General features: G+C 37.4%; 1 protein-coding gene across 2 annotated transcripts in view; it reads right to left on the minus strand.

Moving 5' to 3' along the window:
- GRID2 (glutamate ionotropic receptor delta type subunit 2) overlaps positions 1-25,813 on the minus strand; it is a 731,038-nt gene that overhangs the window by 564,931 nt on the left and 140,294 nt on the right. For both annotated transcript variants that reach the window (XR_005828679.1, XM_040599440.1), the window contains exon 2: positions 18,866-19,021. Coding sequence is in view for 1 of the 2 variants with exons in the window: in XM_040599440.1 (XP_040455374.1) it covers positions 18,866-19,021 (156 nt within the window). In the remaining variant the exon portion in view is untranslated. The remainder of the gene's footprint in view (positions 1-18,865; positions 19,022-25,813) is intronic.

A 25,813-nucleotide genomic window follows, 5' to 3' on the forward strand; every position in this document is an offset into this window, starting at 1 on the left:
CTCTTTATATGAAAGCACTAGTACATCACATAAAAAATTACAAGTGTCAAATATCATAAGTCTAATGAAAATAAATTTGCTTTCCTTTGGTTTTGTCTTCATATTTTTGAATAGGTTGCTGCACTGTATATGCTGTAATAATACGATTTCCAATGGGTCTCGGTGAGTTGTTGGTAGAAAAAAAATATATTACACTATGTGATGTCTTGCAAAGATAAATATTCTTGGGGAAAAGAAAAGGGAAGAGTGATGTGTAGAAGAAATTGTAACTGAATAGGCAATAAAAATTAAGTAGCTTTCAAAAGACCAGTGACTTAGGAAAACAGCCACAACTGGAGACAGCTTTGACTGAAGTTTATTACTAATGTACCTGTAATAATAATTTAAACAATTGCTACTTGGTGGGATGACGCAACAGTACTAATACAATTCCCAATCAGTTTTCTCTCTCTCCCTAAATCTGGGCATTTAAAACTGATGCTGCAGATCTGCATTTTATTAATAGAAAGAATAACTGAAAGAATTTAAAAGACTAGCAGCCAAATTTCTTTGAAGTTTTCTGCTCTAAAGCCAAATACTCAAGTTGACTCCAGCTCACTACAATAGATAGAAGGGTGAAAAAAAAGAGTCTTCTGAGTGCTTTCTTGGCATACTGCCATTAATCAAATGGCAGCCAGTAATTAATAATCTTTATCTAAACAATAATTCATACAGGATTAAACTGCCTTACAAATGCTATGGTTTGATGCTGCTGAAATTATCGTGACCTAATTTTAAATCAGTGTTTTCAATGAAATCATCCTCTGACCCATTCTATGTGTGTATTTTGGCTTACAAGGAAGCAGTAGGAGGTGCAAGAATATTTGATCTGGTGAGTGGCAACACATCTACCTTTTTTTTTTGATGATTCTTACGTTGAATACATTACAGAGTTAAGCAGCCTAAAAATCTGCCTAATGAAGAGAAAGTTAATGAACAAAATGCCAACATCCTGCACATTATAGAGAACATCTTTGTCAACTTCAGATAAGAAATAATGAGTATATTCATAATTCTGGCTTCCAAATGGTAAAAAATATACCAGAAAGACAAAAATAATAAAGAGCATATAATAATATGGTTAAAGAGTAATAATAATAAAATTCCTTTTTAAACTGATCTCTGTTTTGGTAATTACAGCTTAATAAAACATGAGCAGTACCATTATCCATTATCAATAAATAGCCTCTTTGGGCCAACTTTAATTACTTCATTTGATTAAAGAGATTTTTTTATCTGAATTTGCACTTCAGAACATTTATGAGCTGGTTTAAAATATTATCATCTCAACATCTAATGTGGAGAATGCAGATCCTTTTGCTTGATAGAATTGCCCCTATTTCTAAGTCAGCAACAGTTTAGCAAAAGGCAAACACTAGCCATCAGAAGTCCCAGGGTGTATTTGTCTCATCTTATATGTGGTATTTTTCATAACACAAAATCTATGCAGGTAAAAAATGCTGCCTTAGAAACCCAGATCCTGCAGGCAGCCACTGGATTAGGAGACATAAATTTCACTATCACAAAATTTATATACTCCCTTTTAATACGAGCCATTTTTTGTTCCTCTGTTTCTCAAGTACACAAGTAATAATTTCAAAGTGATAACTTTAAACATTTCAGTGACAGAGCAATTAAAGGAAGCATTCAGCAGCTTTTAGCATGCCTTGGTAGCCTCTGTTCTTCCCTTTAGATTTTGTTCCTTCTCCTGCAAACATCTGAAATGAGATGAACAGGCAACACAGAGAGCTGCAAGTTGTAAGTAACCCCCTGCTACTTTGTGGGGTGAGGGTGACAGTTTAATACAGGTAAGCTATTGACTGGTGTACTTGTTTAAGTTTCTGCAAGATTTCCCAATGAAGCCATCTCTAAGAATCCTAGGATTGCCCTACAGCCAATTAAATTACCATGTTCAGCACTGCTGAAGTTGCTATCCTTCACCTTCAAAAACATTAAAAATGCAAATTAAATATATGTTATATTAACTGAATAAAACATGAAGCTCTCTTGCCCTCTTACAATAATGCAGAGCCAGGAGCAAAGAGTGAATTAGGCAGTAAACTTGGGCTTATCTATCCTGTATTCAGAGTTTTAGTTGGGATAGACAGATTTGATTTGTTTGTACAGCTATTGAAAACTACCAGAACGTGATGCCACAGGAAGCGGGTGAAGGGAATGGAACGGATTCAGGATGCTCACGAATGTCAAATTCTTGCTGCTCAAGTATGGTGCCTTTCAAGTGATAGCAATTACAACCCTCTGAAACACCTCCTCTACCCCATGCCTGAATTTCGCAGCCTCCAACACACATTATGCTAAATGACACTCTCAGGACCCTCCAAAACTTGCAAATGGCAAGTGGTATTAGCTCACTCTGGGGAACATTTCTCTCTTCTGCTTGGACATCTGCGCTGCAGTGTCATAGCCTTACTTTTCCTGGTGGGTTATCATCACACAGTCCTTCAGAACAACCCAAATACCGATGCTGTAATCAGATAGGAAGGTTGGGCTGCTGGCTACAGGCTACTGCAAAGAAAGTGGGGGAAAAAAACACTACCATTCATAAAAGCATGAATTTTCTGTATCCATTTACATAATTTTCTGGAAACAACCTCATTCACCAAGGAGAAATACTTTCAAATAGGTAAAGTTAATGTCAATAATCCAAGAATGCTAAAAGTCAGATGAGGAAATAGTTGCTAATATGCTGGTATTAAATTTTAAAATAAAACTTGAAATAGTGGGCTTTTTCTGCAAACTAGAAGTGTTATTATTGCAGCACTGAAAGAGGGTGACCTGATAACTACAGGTCACTCACTGTGGTATCAACCATCACAAAGAGAATAATAAAAAATTATAGAGGTGATAAAGATTTAGAGAGGCTATAATCAGTACCAACTGGTCTGATAACTGTACAAGGCTGAGATACAATGCAGGTACACTCATGGGAAAATGTGTATTTTATAACATATTTTAGAAAATTCCAAAATTAGGCTTGTTATAAACTGCTATTTACCTAGAGAGGTAAAACTGCATGAAATGACAACTGTTACTAAAGCAGCTCCTATTAAGATAACAAGACAGTTTGTCTGTAATGAAATCTTATGTTAAGTTGCTTACTCTGCAGAAAACAAAATGCTACCCAAACCCTCATGTTTTATATGCAGAAAACCAAATAAAACACTAAAACAAAAAATAGCAAAATTCCACCTCCAGGAGCACTAAGAAGTTTTCTTCTGCTCCCTCCTGACCCTCTTTTTCCATCTTTTCCATACCACTTAGTGTTGTTTACACATAAGAATATTAAGCAACAAGAAAAACACAGTCCTAGAGAATAAGGGATATTCTTGGGTTTTGTTTCACACACACCCCCCACACACACATATTATGGTGAATCTTTGTCTCAGGTAGTAATATTTGAATACCTTAGATTCTACATGCATGGAAATTTTTCCCAAAATAGCTACTCATAAGGAAGTATCTTCATGGACAAACTAGCTAATAGATTGCCCAGACTTAAAGAGACCACAAAAAGATATGATCAGAAATAGTTATTCCCCTTTTAATTCATATCATAGCTTAACTCAAATTTGGGTACAAAGTAACCTTCATCCCATTTTGGCCCACTGTAGATTTTTTATTACTAATCCATACGACCACAGCCCTGCAGATCTGTAAAGAGAAAGTCTGCCATAGGGAACCCAGCCAAGGAGCATGCACTTTTTCCACATTTAGTGAAGTCGAGAGTATAGTATATAGGAAGACAAAACATGGTTCAACTGTTTCAAAAGGCAGCTTGGAAACAGCAAAGGTAAACCTAATAAAACAGACAATTTAATTTTACACTTGTATACTTATGCTCTACGTAATTCCATAGCAACAGTCAAGATATGAAAACTCGTTATTAAATTGAACTTATATGAATCTGAAGATAATGAAATAATCAGATTACAGACTTTGAGCAAGCTCTAGAAAAACTGACAGACAAGCTACCAAAAGCAGGCAAATATTTCACTTTCATCTAAGTGTAGCATACGACCTGGGAACTGTATTTTACTTTTCCAAAAGTCTGATATTTCCAAAACTGCAATCTATTCTATCTAGATATATATTCCAGCTGCCAGATATAATGACTCTGCATGACAGATACTTCTGCCAAATTATTTTTATTCCAGGTAAATCTTTATGAAATGTCTATTTCAAATGCTGAAGTTGTTGCTACAATGATAGGTTTAATGGAAAAGATTATTGATGCATTTTAAGATAACATCATGTATGTTCTTATAGCCTAGGCAACTATAAGAATTTTATCACAAGTTGATATCCTGTATGTACCTACACACACCTCTACCCAAAACTATTGAGTATTTGTTTTCTGTTTGCAGTACTTTTTTTTTTTTTTTTCCTCATTAACGCATTGCTAGGCATAATTACAAAGAATTTATACATGTGACTGATTTGAAGAAATGTACTCAGATTCTTTATATTGGCTGAAAAATGCAAACCCATTCCTTTCTTGCCATGTCACTGTTCAGGCTTTTTACAGAGACCAATAGATGTTACAAGCATGGGTTTCTACTCAATTCCTATTTTGAAAGTGACAGCTAGAGAATTAGGCTTAAACCCTTCATATCTGTGTCTGTGATCTATACACCAATTAAAAAGACATAACTCAACCCCATGGGAGATAGCTTTTCAACTCTATTCAAAGAATTTGAGAGTCCTCAGGAGAAATTCAGAGAAAAAAAAATAGAGATCCTAGGTTAGTCAGGCACACTAATTATTCCCTCTTAATGAGTATGTGTGTTTCATATTTTTCTAAAGGTTTCTTTCATTTCCCATTACAAAAGAACCAGATACACAAACGCACTTTAGAATTTGGAATGATATAATTTACTTCCATTTGAAAAGTATTTACACTTAAATCAAATTTGGTTAATGTCACATATGTTCTTCTGTGCATCACAACTGACATCCTCAGAGGCTGCAATCCTTTCTTCAGGTTCCACAAAAACAGAAAGAAATAGAACAGAAATTTTGGTATGCACAAGTCTTTCTCCAGCTTTTCCATAGTCTTTCTAGAATTCAGCTTTCTAGAGAAGAGGTAACTTAAGAATTTAACTCTTTTGACCTAATTGAAAAGTCTGTTAACCCCTCCAGAAGCCACATGCAGACACCCCAATACTTCTAAAGCTCTCCAGCTCTGCAGTCTTCAGTAGTATGTGTGTAAAGGCTTACACTTACCTTTTGAAATCAAAATGGCCAGCCTACTACTCCTCAAGAAACAAAGCAAGCTGGAAAAAGTGATAGTTTCTTAGGTAAAAGAAATTTCATCCAGTCTCTAATCCTGCAGCTGAGTAGCAAGTACAGGTCTCCTGTGATGGAGAGTTCTCATCCAAAACTGCATTCAAAATGTCTTCTTTCCAGCTGGGATGTTTATTTCCCCAAAATGTACAAGCCATCTTATATAAGTAATATGAGCCTCACTGCTTCCCAAGTGGCTTCACATGTTCAAAATCGGAGGTGGTTGCAGGGAAGGAAGACTTCAAGCCATTTTTATTACGCTACTCTCAATAAATATTTTAATTTTTTTTACTTCACTTTTGCATCCTCTTAGAAAACTTAAAAAGCTACCATGACCTTTTGGCATTTGCCTTTTGGACGGTTTATCAAAATCTCTATCATAAACACCACTGGATTCTAACATGCATGATATTAAACATGTTTGGAAAGGCATAAAAAAATCTTCATTACTTTCACATTTTTCACTTTGTACCATCCCTCGCTATTTTCCTACACGAGTGGTACAGTTCAGCTTGTCAACTTCTGAGAAAGAAATCTTTGGAAAAGTATGATGGCAGTCTGTCTTATATGCTACATTGTTTCTGCCACTTTTTCACAGATCTTTCTTAAATTTCCTTTATTTCAGTTACTTTTAATAAAATTGAACATCCCTTTACATTGTGAAGAATCTGAGAAACTCTGAAATAGCTTCTCCTGAAGAATGGCACCTACCAAGATCTCACACAGCAAGAACACTTCGCAAAACACACAAAATAAAACAGTAAGAGGATAAGATACCTTGATTTCATTTTGCTTCTATTATTTTCAGTCTAAACTTCAAATAAAATCACTACAACAGACACATTATTGAGTACATGGATTTTTTTATATGTAATATTTTCCAACGTGTTATTCTACAATTGATCTCACTGAAGTTAACAGAAAGTTTTCCTGAGCCTGGTGCCTCTGAACATGACCAACCACACTGATTTTCAGAGGTAATTTAGAGTGTGCAATTTGCATTCTTTCATAATGCCAGCTAAAGCTTTTGTTCTAGATTTTTGTATATTCATGTCGTAAAAATCAGCCAGATAAAAACAATCACTGTCAGAAATAACCCATGACCTGCCAGAAATAACCAACAAGAATAAACTGAGAAGGAGGAAAGGAGTGGATATGTTATGTTCATCCCTTAAAGAAAAGCTCAAGAACCTCTCTAGAATTTGTCTGTGGAGAAGGATACTGGAGTTTAGAAATACAAGAAGCATTCACATGAAGGAAAACTGCTCAAGATTCTGCTTTTCATTATCAAATCAACTGTGAAATCACTTATCCATAGGCAGTTCTGAACTCACTTTTTTTTTTAATGTTGTAAAATAAATTACTTCTTCAGTTTCAGATAAGAAAAGAGCATCTGCTGATTCACAGCAGCTTCTAACTCTGCCATAAAGTTAGATTGCACATGAAACAAATGTCTGAAGAGCAGAAAATCACCCAAAGAGAGAGGAGAAATTTATGTGAATCGTGTCATAGTTTAATCTCAGACAGCAACTAAGTACCATGCAGCTGCTCACTCACTCCTGCCCTCCCCAGAGGCACAGGGAGGAGAATCCAGAAGGAATTTAAAACTTGAAGGTTGAGATAAGAAATAGTAACAACAACAAATTATAATGAAAGGAGGGAGAAGGAGAGAGGAATAAAACCCAAAGGGAAGAGGGGGGAAAAAAAAACCCACAAGCGATGAAAAATAGAATTTGCTCACCACCTCTGACCAGTGCCCAGCCATCCCTGGACAGTGACCAGCAGGTCCCACCAAACTTCCCTTGGTTTAAATACGCAGCATGACTTTCTGTATTAGGCAATATCCCTTTCGCTAGTCTGGGTGAGCTGTCCCGGCTTGTCCTCTCCCAAATTCTTGTGACCTTTAAGCCTTCTTGCTGGCAGGGCCTGAGAAACTTAGAAGTCCTGGACTTAGTATAAATATTACTTAGCAACAACTAAAACCATTGGTATGTTGTCAACATTATTCTCACACCAAATCCAAACTACAGCACTGCACCAGCTACTAAGAAGAAAATTAACTTTATCCCAGCTGAAACCAGGTCAAACTGGCAAATATATTACATGAATCAACCTTGTTTAAGGACTTGACACAAAACTCGGAAATTCCTGAGATATGATCTTAGCATGCTCAAATACATTTGACAGGTACATTTCATTTTAAAAAGTGATTTGAGCTTTGGAACTAGTTCTGCTCAAATTCAAAGGAGTCAGGATTACAGCAGTTGCTAAAAACAAGCAATAGCACATTGCCTTTCTTGCTGAGTTTATTGAAAGGAGGAACAGAGACTAGTAAAACCTAGCCCCATTTGATATATCCACAACTGTTTTTTATATGTGGAAAACAATTCTTAAAGAATTTGATGCTATGTAACACATCACAACCTGCTAAATTATTTTTCATGGCATTTTGTCTGCAAAGAATCTGAACCTACCTCAAGCAAGCCTAGCTGACCTAAAGGCTCAGCTGGCGGAAGGTTTAAGTAACACTTTACAGGAATTATGACTGCTTATCCTCCCTTCTGACACAAAAAGCCCCTTCACAATAAATTTTAATACTATATTTTCAGGCACAAATTGATGAGGGTCAAGGGATCCTATGTAAAGAGACAGAAACAAAACCATTCTACAGAAATTCTTCATGGTGTATTGCAATATAAACAACCAAATATTGATATCCTCCAAGGCTCTCCAAAAAAAGAGGTTGACAAATACTGAAAATTAAGTATGTTTTATGCTTGAAAAATGGTGAATTGAGTGTGCATTGGCCTAACAGGGCCAAGCAATTCTGCACAGGGTTTCCCTGGATGCCAAGCTTCTTTTAAAAGGTTAATCCTCCAAATAATGAAAGTTGATGAAAAAAATGTTCCAACTACAGAATCCCTGTGACCTATGAATATAATGCTGTTATCTGGTATTGAAAGAAACAATTTGCCTATTAGGAAGGAAAATACAAAAAAAATCCCTCTTCCTTCTTGGAATACAGAAAAACGCTTTTCTGAATAGGTTTTCTTTTTTTTTTTTTTTCTTTTTTTTTTCCCGAGATAAAGGTAGGACTACATTTTTTCACTCCATAGGTTAACTAACACAGCAGAGAAGATTACTTTAAAACATTTTCTTAAGTTAGTGTTTTTGGAGGTTTGTTTTAAACTCAGAACTACTCTAAATGAAGGTAACTGTTTGTGTTTGCCTAACACAACTGGGTTAGGCAAGGTACTTCTTGCTCCTGTGCTGCGCAGATATCTCTAGACTTTCTCCCCCGCTCATCAGAGGAAGGAATTTCTGCCCCACAATGTGTGGAACTCCATGAGCCAAACATATAAAAGAGTATGATTTTGGCTCGGCATTTGATTCATCAGTGCCAAATTAAGATGAAATGCAAACTACATTAGAAAGAAAAATTTGGAAAGGCAAGAAAAGGCAAGTGGAATTTGTCTTTCTTCATCTATACCCATGTACTCCATTTTCCTTTCTTTTATCAGAGAATTAGGATTAGCAAAGACTTCATGAAGAAACTCAAATTTTACATGTTTCAAGTAGAACTATTGAGCCTTTTAACAAGTGTCTTGACAAGTCCATCTCTATGCACCACCTCACACGTCAGACTGCACCCATTAGAGGGCACATTAGCTGTTATAATCTATGTGATCTTTGTTTTTTAAACTCCTTCTAGTGGTCTGAATGGATTTCACCTTCTCCAAACATTCCTCTTCTCTGTTCAGGAAACAAAGTTTGGGCACCCCTTCTCGCTGAAATGGCAATGCAGAAATGCAAAAGTCTCCCCTCTTAGGGCAGCTGGCTGCTGCAGTATTTGACTAATTAATGACTGTTTGCTTTCAGCTTCTGGTGACTAACATTGTAACAAAGCTGGTCCAACACCTGGCTGCATCTGGAAGGGGAAGTCATGCTTCCTTCCTCTGCCCTTTTCAAGGGCTAGCCATCACAAGGCTTACCAGTGAGCCACAGCTTGGTACTAAAGAGATGTAACATAACATTTTTTAAAAAAGAAAGTAGCTTCTTGCTGGCTTCTTTTCCTGTACCAGCTCACAAAGGGATGGAATGAACATAAATCGTTTACCTGTAACATGAAACAGCAATTTCTTAGTACAGTGCTCTGGTGCTTTGTGATGACCGAGCCCAGTACATCATAACCCCCTTGTCATAAAACACAGTGTCAGAAGCAAAACCTCTGTAGGCTTTTACTTATTTAACTGTATTTTGTGGCCTGGTATTCTGGAAGATTCATTGTGATTTTAAACTTTTTTTCCAGATATCACAAGGCATGGCCATGACCTGCAGCCACATTTTCTGCTTCCAGCAACAGCAGAGGAACTACAGGCACCTGGCACAGTCATTTGGGCAACCAGTGGTACAAGCTGTTAAGATCTCCAAGTTTCTGAAGAAAATATACCCTTACAGGAAACAAAATAATGACTACTAGCTGTCAAAGAAAATTAAGTCACTGATTAAGTATATCCCTGCTCAGGAAAGCCTTTAAGCAGGTGCTTAATTTCCATGTGTTAAGACCCCTGTGTTAGTGCTTTACACCCTTACATAAAGATCCCAAACACAAACTCCCTCTTATGTGTCAACAGCACATGAGAGGCTCTGCAAGGGTCCTGTGTCTGTTCTAGGCTCAGAGTAAATGTTTTCCGATTACCATCAACACTACCTGTTGCATCTCCCGCTGCGAGTGTTCCGCTTAACTACTGCCTCCTCCAGAGCAGCTTGTCTCACCTCAATACTCTTTCAGACTGCACAATGAAGAATTGCAAACAATTAGATTTTAAGGAGGAAAAAAAAAGTTTCAGAAGAGCCAGTAATCATGGAAACTAAAGGCACACTGGCAATCAAATAGAATGAGCATTAAAATCCCACAGCAGACATCCTTTCAAAAAGATAACATGAGAGGTTATAGTTTTCTGATATGATTAGCATGTAATAAAACTCTGCCTATTTTCAAAATCTGTCCTTGTAACTGATCTCTTTTTCTCAGATAATTTTTTTGTAAATTGATATTTAGTCAAAATTACTTGGTAGTGTACAATATAAAGGGTCTAAGTAACAGTGAACCAGGCTAAAATATAATTAATTTCCCCATCTAAGAGAATGACCTTCATAATTCACTTCAGGCTTCACCTCCAGAGTGTCATGGATCATTTCCTCATTATCAGAATTAGATTTTAAAACACTACTGTCCTCCATAAAGTACACTTTTCCTCTGATTATATAGAGAAGAGTATTTTCAAAATTATTTGCAACAAATACCCAGTTGCTCAAATGCAGAGCAGTGTGTTTATGAAGAATACAGCCTGTGCCCAAAAAGCTAACAGATTATAACAACAACAAAGAAGCTTGTAAATGAAACAAAAGATATTTGAGAAGAGAAAGAAGAACAAGGAAGGCTCAAAGGGGAGAATTACACTAATAAAACAATTAATTAATTAAAATTAATTACATTGACTTTTAGACAAAACACAGGTGCAGATGCGTACAGCAAATATGGATCTGTATGCAGTCAAATCCATATTTGTATCTAAACTATCAAGTGAAACAGACTTAGTGACTTTCACTTAATTCAGAGAGTTTAGTCAGGAAAAGCAAAAGCAAAATCCCAAATTAATATGAATGGACTTGGGAAGACTTCATGCAGCAGAAAACAATTGAATGAAGTATTTTATTGCTTGATCGTTGCCACACATTTCTGCAAGCTTGCGGGCTGTGAGGCCTGTCTGTGAATATACATTTCTTCTGTTGAACAGTGATGATTGACTACTGTAGTGATTTTAGTGGACATTGCTTCACAAAAAGACGGACAGGAAATCTGGATAGGGTGTCCATTACTTATTTAAGGAGACTACTTTGGGGGACTGATAGCCTAGGGTGCTGGCTAAATAATTGGCATCTAGGAAGATGAAGCATCTCTCATTTGCTTTGTCTTTATACTTCTGTTTGTTAAAATTCCCCCAAAGCCTTCAGGCACAGTGGCTTTAAACATTTAAATGTACTACTGATATTATCTGATCACATCACAATTTGCATAGCTCTCCTAACAGTAAACCACTAGCAGTGTGTCAGGGTACATTAACACAGCGGACTGAAGCACTGTGTTTAATAAATGAAAACATATTGGGCATTTCTGAACTGCAAGTGGAAACATGCATATTGCAAAATCAGAAATGATCCTATCTGGATTTAAGGTGTAAGTACTGCAGAATATCAGCCTATCTGATTATCCTATGGTAATGTGAGAAAATTCACTCTGCACTCCACCATCAAAGGCCATCACACTTGTCCAGTTATTTATTCATTTATTTGATTCACCTTTTTAATCGAACTAAAGAGGTTAATAGCCTGCCTCACAGTCACATGTTTTTTAAGCAAAAGCCAGGGAAGGAAATTCTTTCAAGCCTATTAAAATTCCTGTCTGTCATTTGAAAGTGTAAGGTCTGATAGAAATGTCAAAATCTACCATAAAAATTAATATTGAGCCAAACTTTGGCAGCCGGCGATAGCAGCTGGCGTCGGTGTTAGGAAAATAACTCTTGCTGGTTTAAAGTCATGAGAAAGCAGAAGGAAAAAAAGACTGCAGAAAGGTGGTGGGATAGGTAAAGCAAGCTCTGAAACACTAGTCCTTGGTTTGGTGTGTGGTCCTACGCAAATACCTCCAGCCGTATCATTGTATCTGAACACTGTGATGCACCCAAGTATAACAGTAGGATGCTACTGAGTTTCCTGGTCATGCGAAGAAAAGTGGTTTCTGTAGATACACTAGTATGCTTTCCTTAAACCATGACAAAGATATGCAGTAGTCATAAAACATACGTTCAATGCATTTTAGGTACTCTGTGAGACAACGTGGATAACAGTAACTAAAAGGCAGAATCTTGCCCTAGCCTGCACTGTAGAAAGCCTCTTTCCCCCCCCTTTGGCTCAGCAATTTGGAAAGCAAACTTCAGAAAGAGCTCTTCAACTACACTCATATCTGTAGTTTAATTTTTCTAGATTTGCCACCTGCTAATACTAAGGACTGCTGAAGTTTGTACCGCTTTTCTTTAAACCATGTTTCTCACATTCCTTAAACTACCCAGGAAAAATCCTTTCTTGATGGACTGATTTATTTATTTAAATATCTGGATTTGGGTGAGTTTTCTAGACCTGAAGATAAAGGATTCTCTTTTTATATATATATATCTTCCAGTATCTGCAAGTCCAGTGCAACTTAGAGCTGCCAGAGTTTGCTTTCAGAACGGAAACAAAGGTAATGGAAGGTGTCTTGCAATTGGAGAAAACATTGTTACAGAAGGAATTAGGAACTAGAAAACACTGGAGCACAAAATTCAAAGACTGGAGAATGGTGGAAGTCTTGCAATTACTGTTACTGCTGTAACAGCATGAGGCTTTCACAAAACAAATCTGATCCTCTTTTACAGTATGCTCTGGGTACATTACTTCCAGGCAAAGGAAGGTCACAATAGCTTTGAAATTGATGCTGAAAATGCGTTAAATACACATTCTGCTCCTCCTAAACTATTACATGCCCCTTTTCTAGTTCAGTCAATGCTCACACTCACCTTCTCCCTGATCTTCTCCCATGCAACCACTGTCTTGCCAACTGTCATGATGTCACCAGTGTTGTAAACACTTTTTTCTTAAGCTGCCAACACTCGGACTCCTGTGGCGCATTTATGCAAATCAGAGATCTGATTGATTTTGTGGGGTTAGCAGGACTAAAATGAGAACAAAGCCTGTGTAAGAGTACCAGGCTTCTCACCCAGTACTTTGAGAACAGGGCACAGTGCCACCACTGCTGGTATGTTATCTAGATGCACACAGTATGGGTAATTCAAAAGACTTTGCCATATTTTCTGAAGTACTGATGATACAAGCAATTTTTAATTGCAAACATTTCCAACAGTTTCTGATTTTACAATGGAGTTTTATATCACTATTGAAATGCTGCTCCTCCTCTTCTCCCTTAACTTTTTATATTTTAAATCCTAGTTGAAAATTATTTTTTCTTCCTCAGTATTAGTAATATCATTTTTCATCAAAATCCAAATTATTGGAAAAGAAGAAAGCAAACCTGGAATGAAAAGGAAGGGCAGTGAAGAAGTGCAATCCTGTAAAGGTTTAATTTGAAATTGAACATGTACGGGTTAGTAAACAGCACAAGGAAAGTTGAGAAATTTGAAGAAATAAGTGACACAATGTGAAAGGAAGTTTAGCCGTCTGTGAAATCATGAATTTAAACAGGTTTCTATAGCAATCAGAGAAACGGGAAAGGACAATCTTAATACATTCATGTAGTCCCAAAGGCCAAAGAGATGTATCCATCAGGCTGTAATTCCTGACCGTAAAACTTTGCTTGAATAAAATCCTGCATGTGACCTTCATACATATTGCTGCCCTACAAACCTCTGTTACTCTACAGCTGAATCCCATTTAGTTATGACTCACTGACTTATTTACTTCACTGATCACAATAAGCTTTCAAAAGACATTACGAAGGCCTGAGCTGGTGTCTATAAGCATACTCTGGTGACTAACCTGAATGACAAAAAGTTTGGCTGAAAAAAATAAAACACACATTTATGTAATTGCAGTAGGAAAACTTGTCAAACAAAGTGGATTTCAAACAGTATCAGTCAAATTATTTGTCACGTGTTATTGATAGCTTATAGAAGAATACATTGGATTACAAATAGAGATATTATTTGGACAGGTAAAACATGATATAGTCAAAAAAGGAGATAGGAGAATGGAGCAGAATAAAAAAATATCAGCACCAAATAAAAAGAAAATATTTGCCAGGAGGTTTAAAATACTGACAATGGATTTCCAAGGACCCTAAACACCTTTGGATGTTGGTGCTGCCAAGCTCCAAAGATGCTCCAGATGCTCCTAATGCCTCCTTGCACTGCAAACACCTGCAGAGTTTGCTCCCTAACTCTTGGCATGCAAGTGGAAATGGCAGCACGGAGGCTGTAGGAACTGTGCTGCCCAAGGATACAAATCAGCACAAGCAAAAGTATTAACTGTGGTTCAGGTTATCAGAGCTCCCCCTGCCCTCCACATGCCTTAGGATTGGAATCCTAGCAGACAGCAATAGCTGCATCAATGGAAAACACCTTCCCTCAAATCTAATTTATTCAGTATTTCAAGAATACAACTTGCAGAAAATGTTTAGCGAATCATTAGCAGAAGACTGAAACAGGTATTTAGTAATCCCTCTACCAAGGTAACTCATAAGAGAATCATACAAAAATGCACAGGCTATTGTAAATTTCACATTAGCCATTCAGGTACCATATGATCATATTATTAATGAGAAATTAAGGATTGGAGAAAATAGCAGGCTTTGAACCACAAAATTTATGTTCTAATTATGAGTGTACTGACGTAAGTACAAGAACAATGAAAGTAAGAGAAAGAAAAGAAAATATATTCTGACAAGCAAGAAAGAGGTGATATATTTATCTTGACCAAATTTCCCAGTGAAAGAAAAAAAAAACCTGCACACTAAAAAGAACTATAGAAACATGACTTTTCAAAAATAATTACAGTTTATGTATGTTGTAGAACTAAAAACCTTTTGAAGGCCTATCCCACCCCCATTTAAATACTGCTGCAAACTGAAGTCTCACAGGAAAGGAAGTAAACTTTATGCTAATACATATTATTATTGCCACTAGTATGGATCTGGCACCATAATTCCTTGCTTCATAATGTTAAAATACCTACTTGCCACCATGTAAAAACTGATTATCCTTACTTTCCTCATTGTCTATACAGAAACATAAATTCCGGCTTTCCCTTTGTAGCACCCGACACGGGCACAGCATAAAAAAGGCAGCCACAATATTCTTCCTCTCTCGATCACAGAAGCACGTAAATATTTTGAGACCTCACATAAAAGTATTATGAATATAGTGAAGTATTTTGTGCTGAAGAAAGAAAGGAAGAGAGGAAGGAATGTGCCATGTTGGACATTTCCACAGGTGCGCGTCCCTGTGACAACTCAGCGACTGGCTGCAGCTGCCGCAAGGGCCGAGATGCACCATCTACGTGTTCCAGTCACCCTTCCCAGCCACTCTCCTCCTCTGCAAACTGTCCCCTGTTCCTGACAGGCTGGAGCTACACACACTTGGCCACACACATCGCTGGTCTTCACCCCAACCTACCAACCAGGCTTGCCCTAGCCTTGCCTCCCCCCTCACAGGGCAACCTCAGCCTCATCCCTTATGATGGGTGTCCATGCCACCCCAGGAGGCTGATTTACAAACATGCAGAGTAAATCGCATGCATCATGCTCCCTGTTGGCCCTCTCTGACAGAGCATACACTGAAAGAGATAAAAATTTCCCTAAATTTAAACAACTCAATTTCACCTCCTATTTCCATGCACTAGAACATGCCTATAAATTGTTCCTGAGGGCACTTCCAGTGATATTATGGGGCATGTCATTCACAGCTTTTCTAGGATAAAACCACTCAGCTTTGCCATAGTCTCATCACTCCAATCAGAACTGTTAATGAGATGCCCTAAGGTACAAATGGAAGACATTTCAGGACACTGTAATAATTTAGAAAAACAGATTCATAGGGAAGAACAGCAAGTAACTCATAGCAGCCAATCATCTTACATTAATTATCTTTACATCCCAAAAATCATTATTAAGCATCCAAGTGTTCTTGTTTACTTTGTTTGGGAGTTACTTCCTAATTTGGCTAATAAAATGAAATAAAAGGTAGCAATTATACATATTGTCCATTAGTGAATCATTATGGAAAAAAATCTGTAAATATCTCTTCTGCACTAATGTCTTGTTTTATCAGACCTTTACTCATGTCTCCTTAGTTTCTGAAATTCAAAACCCAATGCAAGTTTTTTAAGAACCTTCTCTACGCAGTAAAAGGGGCATATTTTAAAGAAATGTACAACAACTTCTGTTATTACTGTGGCTCTAATGCTTGAAGTTAACATTTTACTGGACATTAAAAGCTCTTTCTTTAAAGGCTGTTCTGAAGTTTAGACAAGATAAAAAAGTCAAATCCATAAAAACCCACAGATATTCTGAACTAAACCAAAGCAAACTTTAAGCAGTTTATATATAATATTAATAACTTAATAACATAATACAATAAACCCCTAAATTTTGCACATTAAGCTCTACCTAATAAGAGAGGCCATGGTACCTCAGACTCATATTAGTGTTAAGCTTCCAAGAAAACAGTCATGCTGGCATGGAAACAGCAAGTTTGGGCATACTGAATGCCATACACATTTTAAAATATAAGATTTAGTCTCCTTCTAGTATTTATTTTACAAATAGAATACAGATATAGCCTAAGTGTTTAGATTAAGTGTTTCTGGCATTTACTATTATATATTTTGGCTAAATGTTTTTCCAAAGGATAAACTATGAAATATGGGGCAACACTTAACAGAGATTGCTTTCCCTACTACAAATGCTTGTAAGAAATCCAGTTAAGAACAGGGGACAAGTGATATAAAGATGTGGAGGAAAGGAGAAAGGGAGGAAACTGGTGAAAAATAACTGAAATACTACGGTGCAGCTTATGCCTATATTCAGTTAAAACAAAAGAAAAAATATTAACTGTGGTAAAATAGTTCAACAAGCAAAAAATTCACAGATAAATGCACACAAAAGATGCAACCTTTATTCTTCAACCCAAATTATGACAAACAAAACACATAAAAGATAGTGAATATGAGGCTTGGCTAGCTATGCAGCTGTATTTCACCATGCATTTACAAGAAACAATTTTTACTGGCAAATGCTTTCTTGAATTCATCAGTAGCATGACAGATCTTTTCCTCCCTAACATATGGAAATAAAATTTATGTCCAATCTACTCCATTTACATTTAAAATATTGACTTGACCAAGATATTTTCAAAAATGACAAATGTAACTTCTGCAAAAATAAGTAATAGAATATTGAACTATAAGATCATTAACTTCTTTGGAATGTTTACTTCAGACACCCCTACTTTCTTTAAGTAAGAAATAAATAAGTTGCTTAAAACATTATTCTGAGAAATAATTTCCAACTGATCTAACACAACGAAAAAGGAAATTAATTATTAAGTTTTGGTGTTAATGTTAATCATGGAGCATCAGCTAACATTATCCATCTGCGACAAAATGGAAGAAAACTTAAATACTAACCATGTGGAAAGTATCTAAAAAAAGATTGACCTCACCCATTTTTCCCCTCTGGATTCTAAAAGTATCTGTCAGCTTCCATTTTTATGTTTGCCTTTTCAGACTGAAACAGATTTAATTGATTCTGATTGGAATACTCTCAAATCACTTCTTTTTCTGCCCCACCTTATCAAGCCCAAATTGTAACACTTCTCATTACACAGGTCTATGCATTTGTAAAAACTAACAAAACAAACCAAAAAATACTAAATTCTCAAAAAAATATATTTTTTATAAATATAAAATTGTCATATAAGCATTAAAGATCTTTTTATTAACATTGCCTTGTCAATAGTCCATTGAAGCCAAACAGGTGTTGACCTTTGAAATCACAAACATCAGAGCAACTGTTTGCACATTTGCTGTTTAAATCTCAGGTTCTACCTCAAGTGTCAATACAGAACAAATAAGAATACAGAAAGTCAGCAAAATTTTGTTTTCTTGTTAAGAAAAGTTTAATACTATACCTACAATAAATGTCTTTATGTGTCTCAGGCAGAAGTTAGTATGACAGAACAGCAAAGAAACAACAAATCCTTAGAAAACAGATTTGAGTCCCTATGCATAAAGACTCCATGGAGCTGTCTTGCCAGACAACTGCTCAGTCACACCAGCGATTTGCTAATCCAGCTCAGAGGGATTTCAAATATTGAGTCCTGTTATCATCCTACTGCTATCACAGCAGCCCAAAGCAACATCCTCATCTCTTGTCCAATAATTGGGGAATAACAAAGGACAGACTGAGTACAAAATCATATTGGACACAGGTGGCTTTCCAAGTCATCAGGTTATCTCTAATCCCTCCTATGAAAGAGGTAGCTTCTTCAGTGTATGTGCTGAAAAGATTTTCCACACAACAACCTATGTTTTCCAATTAAGTGCTATTAGTTGCACAAAATTAAACCAAGAAGTAGTATTAAATAGTCATAAAGTAAGGACTATCACTTTGACAATAACTTCAAAACAGCTTACAAAAGAAGTAAGATGTACACAAATTGTCTGACTTTACCATTCTTCAAGAGCCTTTATTTACAAAATAGATAAAAGCTAATTTTATATCTTTGAAGTCACTAGACCGACACAAACCATAGTGGCTAAATCCAAAATATTTGCAATAAATGCAATATTTGATATTCTACGTAAAAAAAAAAAACAATAAAAATTACAAACTTATAAATCCAGGAAGCTATCAGTGTAGTACTTTGCATGTCTCTGCAGAAACAACAGCAAGAAATCTGTTTACATGTCCTACCTTCTTGAACCGCCTGAAATGGATTGTTGCCATCCACAAATGTCACTGAACATGTGATTTTCTCCGTTTGTAAGATTTCATCATTCTGGTTGAGATCAGCAACTGCCATTCGAAAAACTTCCTCATCTTTTTTGGCCGACTCATCAAAAATTGCCCCTGGAGGGAAAAAGAAAAAAACAATACCAAAAATTATATTGCACCTTTCACCTGCAGTATCCCAAGCATTTATCATAAGCACTTAAGCATTTTACACAATAACATCATCCCTTTGCTCACTCCTGAAGAGCAATTATCTCAACACAGAGCCCAGAAGCTACTTTAAAATATACAAGATTTCTGCATTTTGACATAATTTAAGGCATAAATTGAGGAGAAGCATTGATTCCAGCTAGAAATATTGGGGAAATCTAGTTAAAGCACAAAACAATCTGTATAGGAACAAGGCCAAGAAATGAGTACTAACTACCTTTCCAAAAGTGCCATTTAGTACACTGAATGACTGCAACAGGCTAGGATATACATTTAACATCATGTCTATTGACAATTTAGAAATATAAAATTCAAATGAGGGGAGGTTAAGCCTAAAATGGTATCAGCACTGGGAAAATGAGTAAGAATTGACAACCATGATCAATAGACTGTTCAGCAGCTGATATAAACTACTTCAAGTCTAATTCCTATTAGATTTGTAAAACAACCACTCCAGCTAACTGCCTGACTCTTGAAATCAGTAAATTAACTTTAAGCAGTTAATTAAAATATCTTCTGCCTTTATAAATCTGACAGAAAGTGACTGTTTTGCCTTTTTCCCCAAAACATGTAACCAGTGCGTTGCAAACAAGAAACCATTAAATTCACGAGGTGGTAGAGTGAGGATGGCCGACCCTCACCCAGCCAATTTTTCAGCTGTATTGAAAAAGAACTCCAAGGCTAATCCAGAGGGTTTAGGGTTTGGTTTCTTTTTTTTTTTTTTTTCTTTCTTTAAACTATAGGGGTTTTAACATCACTCGTTTCCTATTAATTTACATTTGCTTCTTGTATGAACCATTTATGCAGAGATGGCACAAATTACATTGTTATAGTCCTATGAAGAATGTTATATTGTTTAAAACCCTCAAATCAGAGCTTTTAGATTTTCAAGCACCTTTAAAGCTTTTCTTTCCAGGCAGTACATTAAAGAGACAGAGAGGATGCTTCAAAACAAGGCTTTGAAAACTGTATTTAAAAATTATGAAATTTCTTCAGTTTTCAGGTTTGTATTTGTGAGTGTCTGTTGTCAATAAAAAACTTAACTGAGGCAGCATATGTGGTGATGCAGCCAAAGAGAACAGAAAATGCTTATCACTGCTGATTTCAGTTAAATACCTGCAATTGATGCTGAAAGAACTGAAAAAGGAAATGGCTACTTTAAGAGAAATAAACCTCATATGCAATGTTTATCACCTTTTTCCCACTGACCTCCAACATTCATCTCCATGCCAGCACCACTCATCCTATATGAGCGTCATCTCTTCCTACAATCTGACCGCTTTGACTCCAGCATTTTCCCTCCTGAAGCTGCTGCCATCTGGAACAGCTGTTCTTTACCTCTCCACCTCATTCACCTGTCATCTCTGTGCAAATCTCAGCTGAAAACATTAATTTTCTCCCTTGCCCCCGTTTCTATTTCCCTTGTTTTATTTAGCTCCATAAAGCAAAACTAAACATGGCTGAGAACACACTTGGTATGGAAGGTGCTGCAAACTGTGTCTTCTCCACAAAGACGAGTATTTGTGTACCCAGGTAACCTTTAAGGGTACAAAGATTTTGTCCAACGGGTACAAAGATTTTGTCCAACAATATGCCCTTAAAACAATTTGGTTTTAACCTCATGGACCATTCAAAGCAAACTGACAAATGCTTCACTGTGGGACACCCCTGTGCAATGATGACATCGCTCAGCAAACATCTGAAGGAACAATTCTAAATGGCTACTAAGTCACAAGGTTAAGATTAAGGAGAGAAAAAAAAAAAAAAAAACAACCCCAAAAAACAAACCAAAAAAACCAAACAAACTTGGAAAATAATGATAGTAATTAGTTGAATTCTATCCCTGTAGAGTGATTCTGTAACAAATGCCACACTGGAAGGAAGGGAACACACACAGGTTTACACATACACAGGGCAGCTGTTGACTGTGTTGCAAAACAGCATGGCAAAACAAAGACCTTCCAGCCAACACTGCAGAGTACAGCTTCTTATTCTAAAGAAGGGAAATGTCAGCTTAAGCCTGGCGTTGTCCCCAGAATAATCCAGGTCATTTATTGAGTAGAGGATTTGGCATGTGCCACCATAAAAATCCCCTTGAGCTCCACAGCCCTTCCACCAGGCAGCGGAGAATTGCTCCCAAGACAGTGCATTTGTCAGTCCAGCATTAATTTACTCAACAGATGCTCCTTCTTGAGAATCTTTCTTATTCCTATCACACACATATACCCCCAACAAACTCCAATGCTTTTTTGCCCATTTCCCAGCCTGACACAAATCCTGCATCTGATGGCATCTAAAGGTATAAGGAAGCAGATTAGATGAAACTTCATGCAGCCGTCACAAACTATGCTCTCTCACTCTAGTATAATTGCTCCAGTTTTGCTCTGACCACTGCTTATTTCATTCATGCCTCCATGTATCAGATGCAAACTTCAAAATTTCTCCTCTAACCACCGCTACATCTGACATTTCAAACAAGCTACCTCACAGAAACAAGACATTATCCAAGCTCTAGTGCAGGAGCATCTCCGTCAGTAAAACAAATACATATGCAGGTGAATTGCAAAGAAGTTGTAATCATAGTTCCCGCCTGAGCATCCTAGCAGAATTAGATTGTCTTCCTTCAGAAACTAAGGCCTTATTCATTAGAGTATCTAACTTAGCTACACAAAAAGCCTTTAAAGATATAATAAAGATGACACTGCTCCTTTCAGGACATGGCAGTACAAGCAGCACGTGCATTATTACACTCCAAATAGTGATAAGAGAAATTTTATTTCATAACTGATTCTCAAAGCTTAATCTCACTTGTTAAATAAATTGGAAAACATAAAAAACCCAAAACAAACCACTTTCCCCTTCCCCCCCCAAAAAAAAACACAAAAAAAACCCCACACACAAAAACCACACACACACACACCCCAAAACAAAACCCAAAATACAAAATCCCTGAATAATTTTGAAATTGTTACTATTCTCATATATACATTTTTAGGTCCCTGTGTTTTATTTCAGCTATGTTCCATGTGTCTATATAGATCTCTACATTACACAGGTTGGGGGAGTACTGTTTTTGTTTGTTTTCTAAAAGAATAGTAATTTCTATGAAAAGATAAAATATATTGTTTGGATTGTACTAATCATGCTGGAATAGTTTCCTTTCCCTGTGGTTTAAGGAATCATCCTCTTATTGACAGCACTGAATTTTCTGACGTGAAACAGGTCTATCTAAATTTTTACAGCTAGCTCAAAATGTAGCCTTTAGCTACGAATACTTTTAGTATAAGGTATGATTTTCTTGAAGTCACACTGAAGTTTTGATGCTTCTTTAAATAGTCTTTTAACCAAGTCAAACAAACAATCCAAATAAATGGTATCACACTTTAAAATTACTTCCATAGTGTGAGCTACATACGCTCTCATTTCTTCATGTACAGCTGCAAAATGAGAACTGGAATGACCACAAATTTATTTGGAGTACGTGCCCAAAATGAACCCTTTCAACTGTAAGAAAATTTGTTAAAGAAAGTAATGAACAGCTGAGGAGAAAAAAGCAATTTATTCCTACAGATAGTGTGAGACATTCACTCTCTAGAAAATGATGCAACAACCAAAAAAAAAAACTATTTACAAAGCAAAAAAGTCTTCAAAATTGTAAAAAAGTAGATGCTGTTCATTTCTTTTCAACCCCCACTGCTCACCTCAGCTAAAACAGGCATCACACTAAACATGTCATTACTAACTATACTCAAGGAGTATTCCCATGATCACATCAGGAGCCGACATGCTGACACAGCAACTACTTTGCACCGGTTTCCCCTCCTGCTTTATTAGCATGTCATTATTTTCAGCTTTATTTCAGAATCTGGATGAGGAAAGCACAAATGTAATTCTCTATTGGCTTTTTAAAAAACCCTCAGCACATCACTAGTGTCCTGTAGCTTAGCAGAGAATTCTTTGTGTTTAACTATCTCATTCACCTCAATCATGTCACCAGGAATCTGTCAATTTAAATGTACCTAGACTAAATCATACAAATGCTCAATAAACTCACCAAGTAGTAATGACATCATTAGAAACGCTTTTCAAAGATCACTTGTTCTACTGACCCATACATTTAAAAATATAATCTAAATTAGATATTATCAGCTATTTCTATTATTATTTCAACTTATTCATCAATGACCAAGATGAAGGGGTGGAGTGTATCCTCAGAAATTTTGCTGAAAACACAAAACCAGAAGGAGCAGCTGATACACTAGAAGTCTGATGCTGCCACTCAGCGAGAGCTGGACAGGCTGGAGATCTGGATCGAGGGGAACCTCGTGAAGTTCAGCAAAGGCAAGTGTAAAGTCCTGCACCAGGGGAGGAACAACCCCATGCACCAGTACAGGCTGGGGTTGACCTGCTGGAAGGCAGCTCTGCAGAGAAGGACCTGGGAATCCTGGTGGACAGCAACTTGCCCCTGAGCCAGCAGGGTGCCCTGGTGGCCAAGAGGGCCAGTGGCATCCTGGGGTGCATCAGGAGGAGTGTGACCAGCAGGTCGAGGGAGGTTGTCCTCCCCCTCTACTCTGCCCTGGTGAGGCCACACCTGGAGTGCTGGGTCCAGCTCTGGGCTCCCCAGGTCAAGAGACAGGGAACTACCAGAGAGGTTCCAGCAGAGGGCTGTGGAGATGATCAGGGGACTGAAGCATCTCTGTTTTGAGGAAGGGCTGAGAGAGCCGGGCCTGTGTAGCCTGGAGAAGACTGAATGGGGATCTTATTAATGCGTACAAGTATCTAAGGACAAGTGTCAAGAGGATGGGGCCAGGCTCTTTTCAGTGGTGCCCAGTGGCAGGACAAGGGGCGAGAGCACCAACTGAAACACAGGCAGTTCCTTCTGAATAGGAGGAAAAACTTCTTTACTTTGAGGGTAACAGAGCACTTGCACAGGTTGCCCAGAGAGGCTGTGGAGTCTCCTCTGGAGATATCCAAAACCCACCAGGACAGAAGACTGCAACCTGCTCCAGGAGAACCTGTGTTAGCAGTGGGGTGGTCCAGAGGTACTTTCCAATCCTGAACATTTTGTGATTACTCAATTTCTATAGTAACTTGCACAGTTTAGTAGAATCAGCCCAGAAAACATAAAAATGGGAGAGAAATGCATCGTGACTGCAAGGATGAAGTATGAAGAGAATTAAAGCAATGCTCATCTTTCTATTGACTAAGAAAAGACAAAGTACACTGCTTGCAGTGTTTTCAAGTATTACGATTTTATTATCTATGAAAGTATGACATTTCTGGACCTCAATGTCCCATATTAGTCTCAGGAAATTAGGCATTTCATTTCAAAGAGGAGGGGGAGTACATGGATTAAATGCCATTGTGAATTGAGGTCACAGTTCAATTTCAGCACATAGGCTTGATTTTTACTTTATAACATTACACACATACACCTCACCAATAGAATCAATATACACTTTGCTCAATAATTTTCTAGTTCACAAGTCCAGTAATGTTTGGAGAGAAAAGGAAAAAAATGAGGAACTGTAAAACACAGTAACTTTCTGAGTGACTATATGATCTTCCCAGCAGATGCTGATTTGACAAAAATTCTTTGCCCCAGCCTGTTCCAGTGTCTGAACCCAATTCCACTGTATTATCTACTGCTGCTGTCTCATTATTATTCTGAATAAGAAACTTTACCCTGCTGCTGGGAGAAGGGTGACCATTCTGTTAACACTCAGAACTGGAAGCTAGGGGGTTTAAGTCCTCATGGCAAACCTCATCAGAGATTTCCTTCAGGGCTATGAGCATATTGCCACAGATGTAGCTCCCCAATATGAAATAAGGTTAAGAGACATTAATTTCAGGGGGTTTAAATCAGTAAGACAGGTATTTGAGATCCTGAGATACATTGTAGAATAAAAGACCATGTTATTTGTAGCCTATATGAGTGTCTGTTTGGAAAAAAATGTATAGAATCAATTCATTTTAACTATAATGGCAAATGGCTGGCTATACAACATACTATCATGTCTGACTGAATGTATACATACAGCTTTAGAAGGCCAACTATGTCATAATGGAATTATTATCAACAAGAACAAGAGGGACTTGATGTGTTTGAGAATCTAGCTGCACTCATGTAGGAATTTAGAAGGTCACATACAGAGACCTTCCCTTGTGCACACAACTGCCATTATCATGGAATTCAGTATGCACTACATACAGCTGGACCCTAAATCTCTCTTGTGACACATTTAGAGCATCTGTTAAGTTTTCCAACTGACTGATAGGCAGTTGAATATGTGTAATCACATCTTGATTTTTATCAGCAAAGGGAAAACATCAGCATGCTTTGCCTTTTTCTAAAGTTGACTAAGTTTTAGAAACCCTTTAGAAAGGGCACAGTAAGTTTGGTTTTGTCACTGCTGCACAAAGGGAGTGGAAATCTTCCATCTCCTCTGTATCAGGAGGGAGTTTTCAGCAGATGTGTCCTCAGCTACCTCACAATCACACAGCAGATGGCAGGCACAGCACAGGGCTTGGGGGTCGAGCCCCCCGACCTGAGGACCATGGCTAACTCATGGGGGGTCAGCAGGTGGACTCTATCTCGGGGCAGAGCCAGTCCCTTGCATCTGAAGTCACAAGCCTCAGGCGTTTCGTCCCCAGAGGCTCCCTACTCTGCACCACAGGGATGTTGGCCCCAGAGTGCAT

The sequence above is a fragment of the Falco naumanni genome, chromosome 1 (assembly GCF_017639655.2).
Source record: "Falco naumanni isolate bFalNau1 chromosome 1, bFalNau1.pat, whole genome shotgun sequence".
NCBI lineage: Eukaryota > Metazoa > Chordata > Aves > Falconiformes > Falconidae > Falco > Falco naumanni.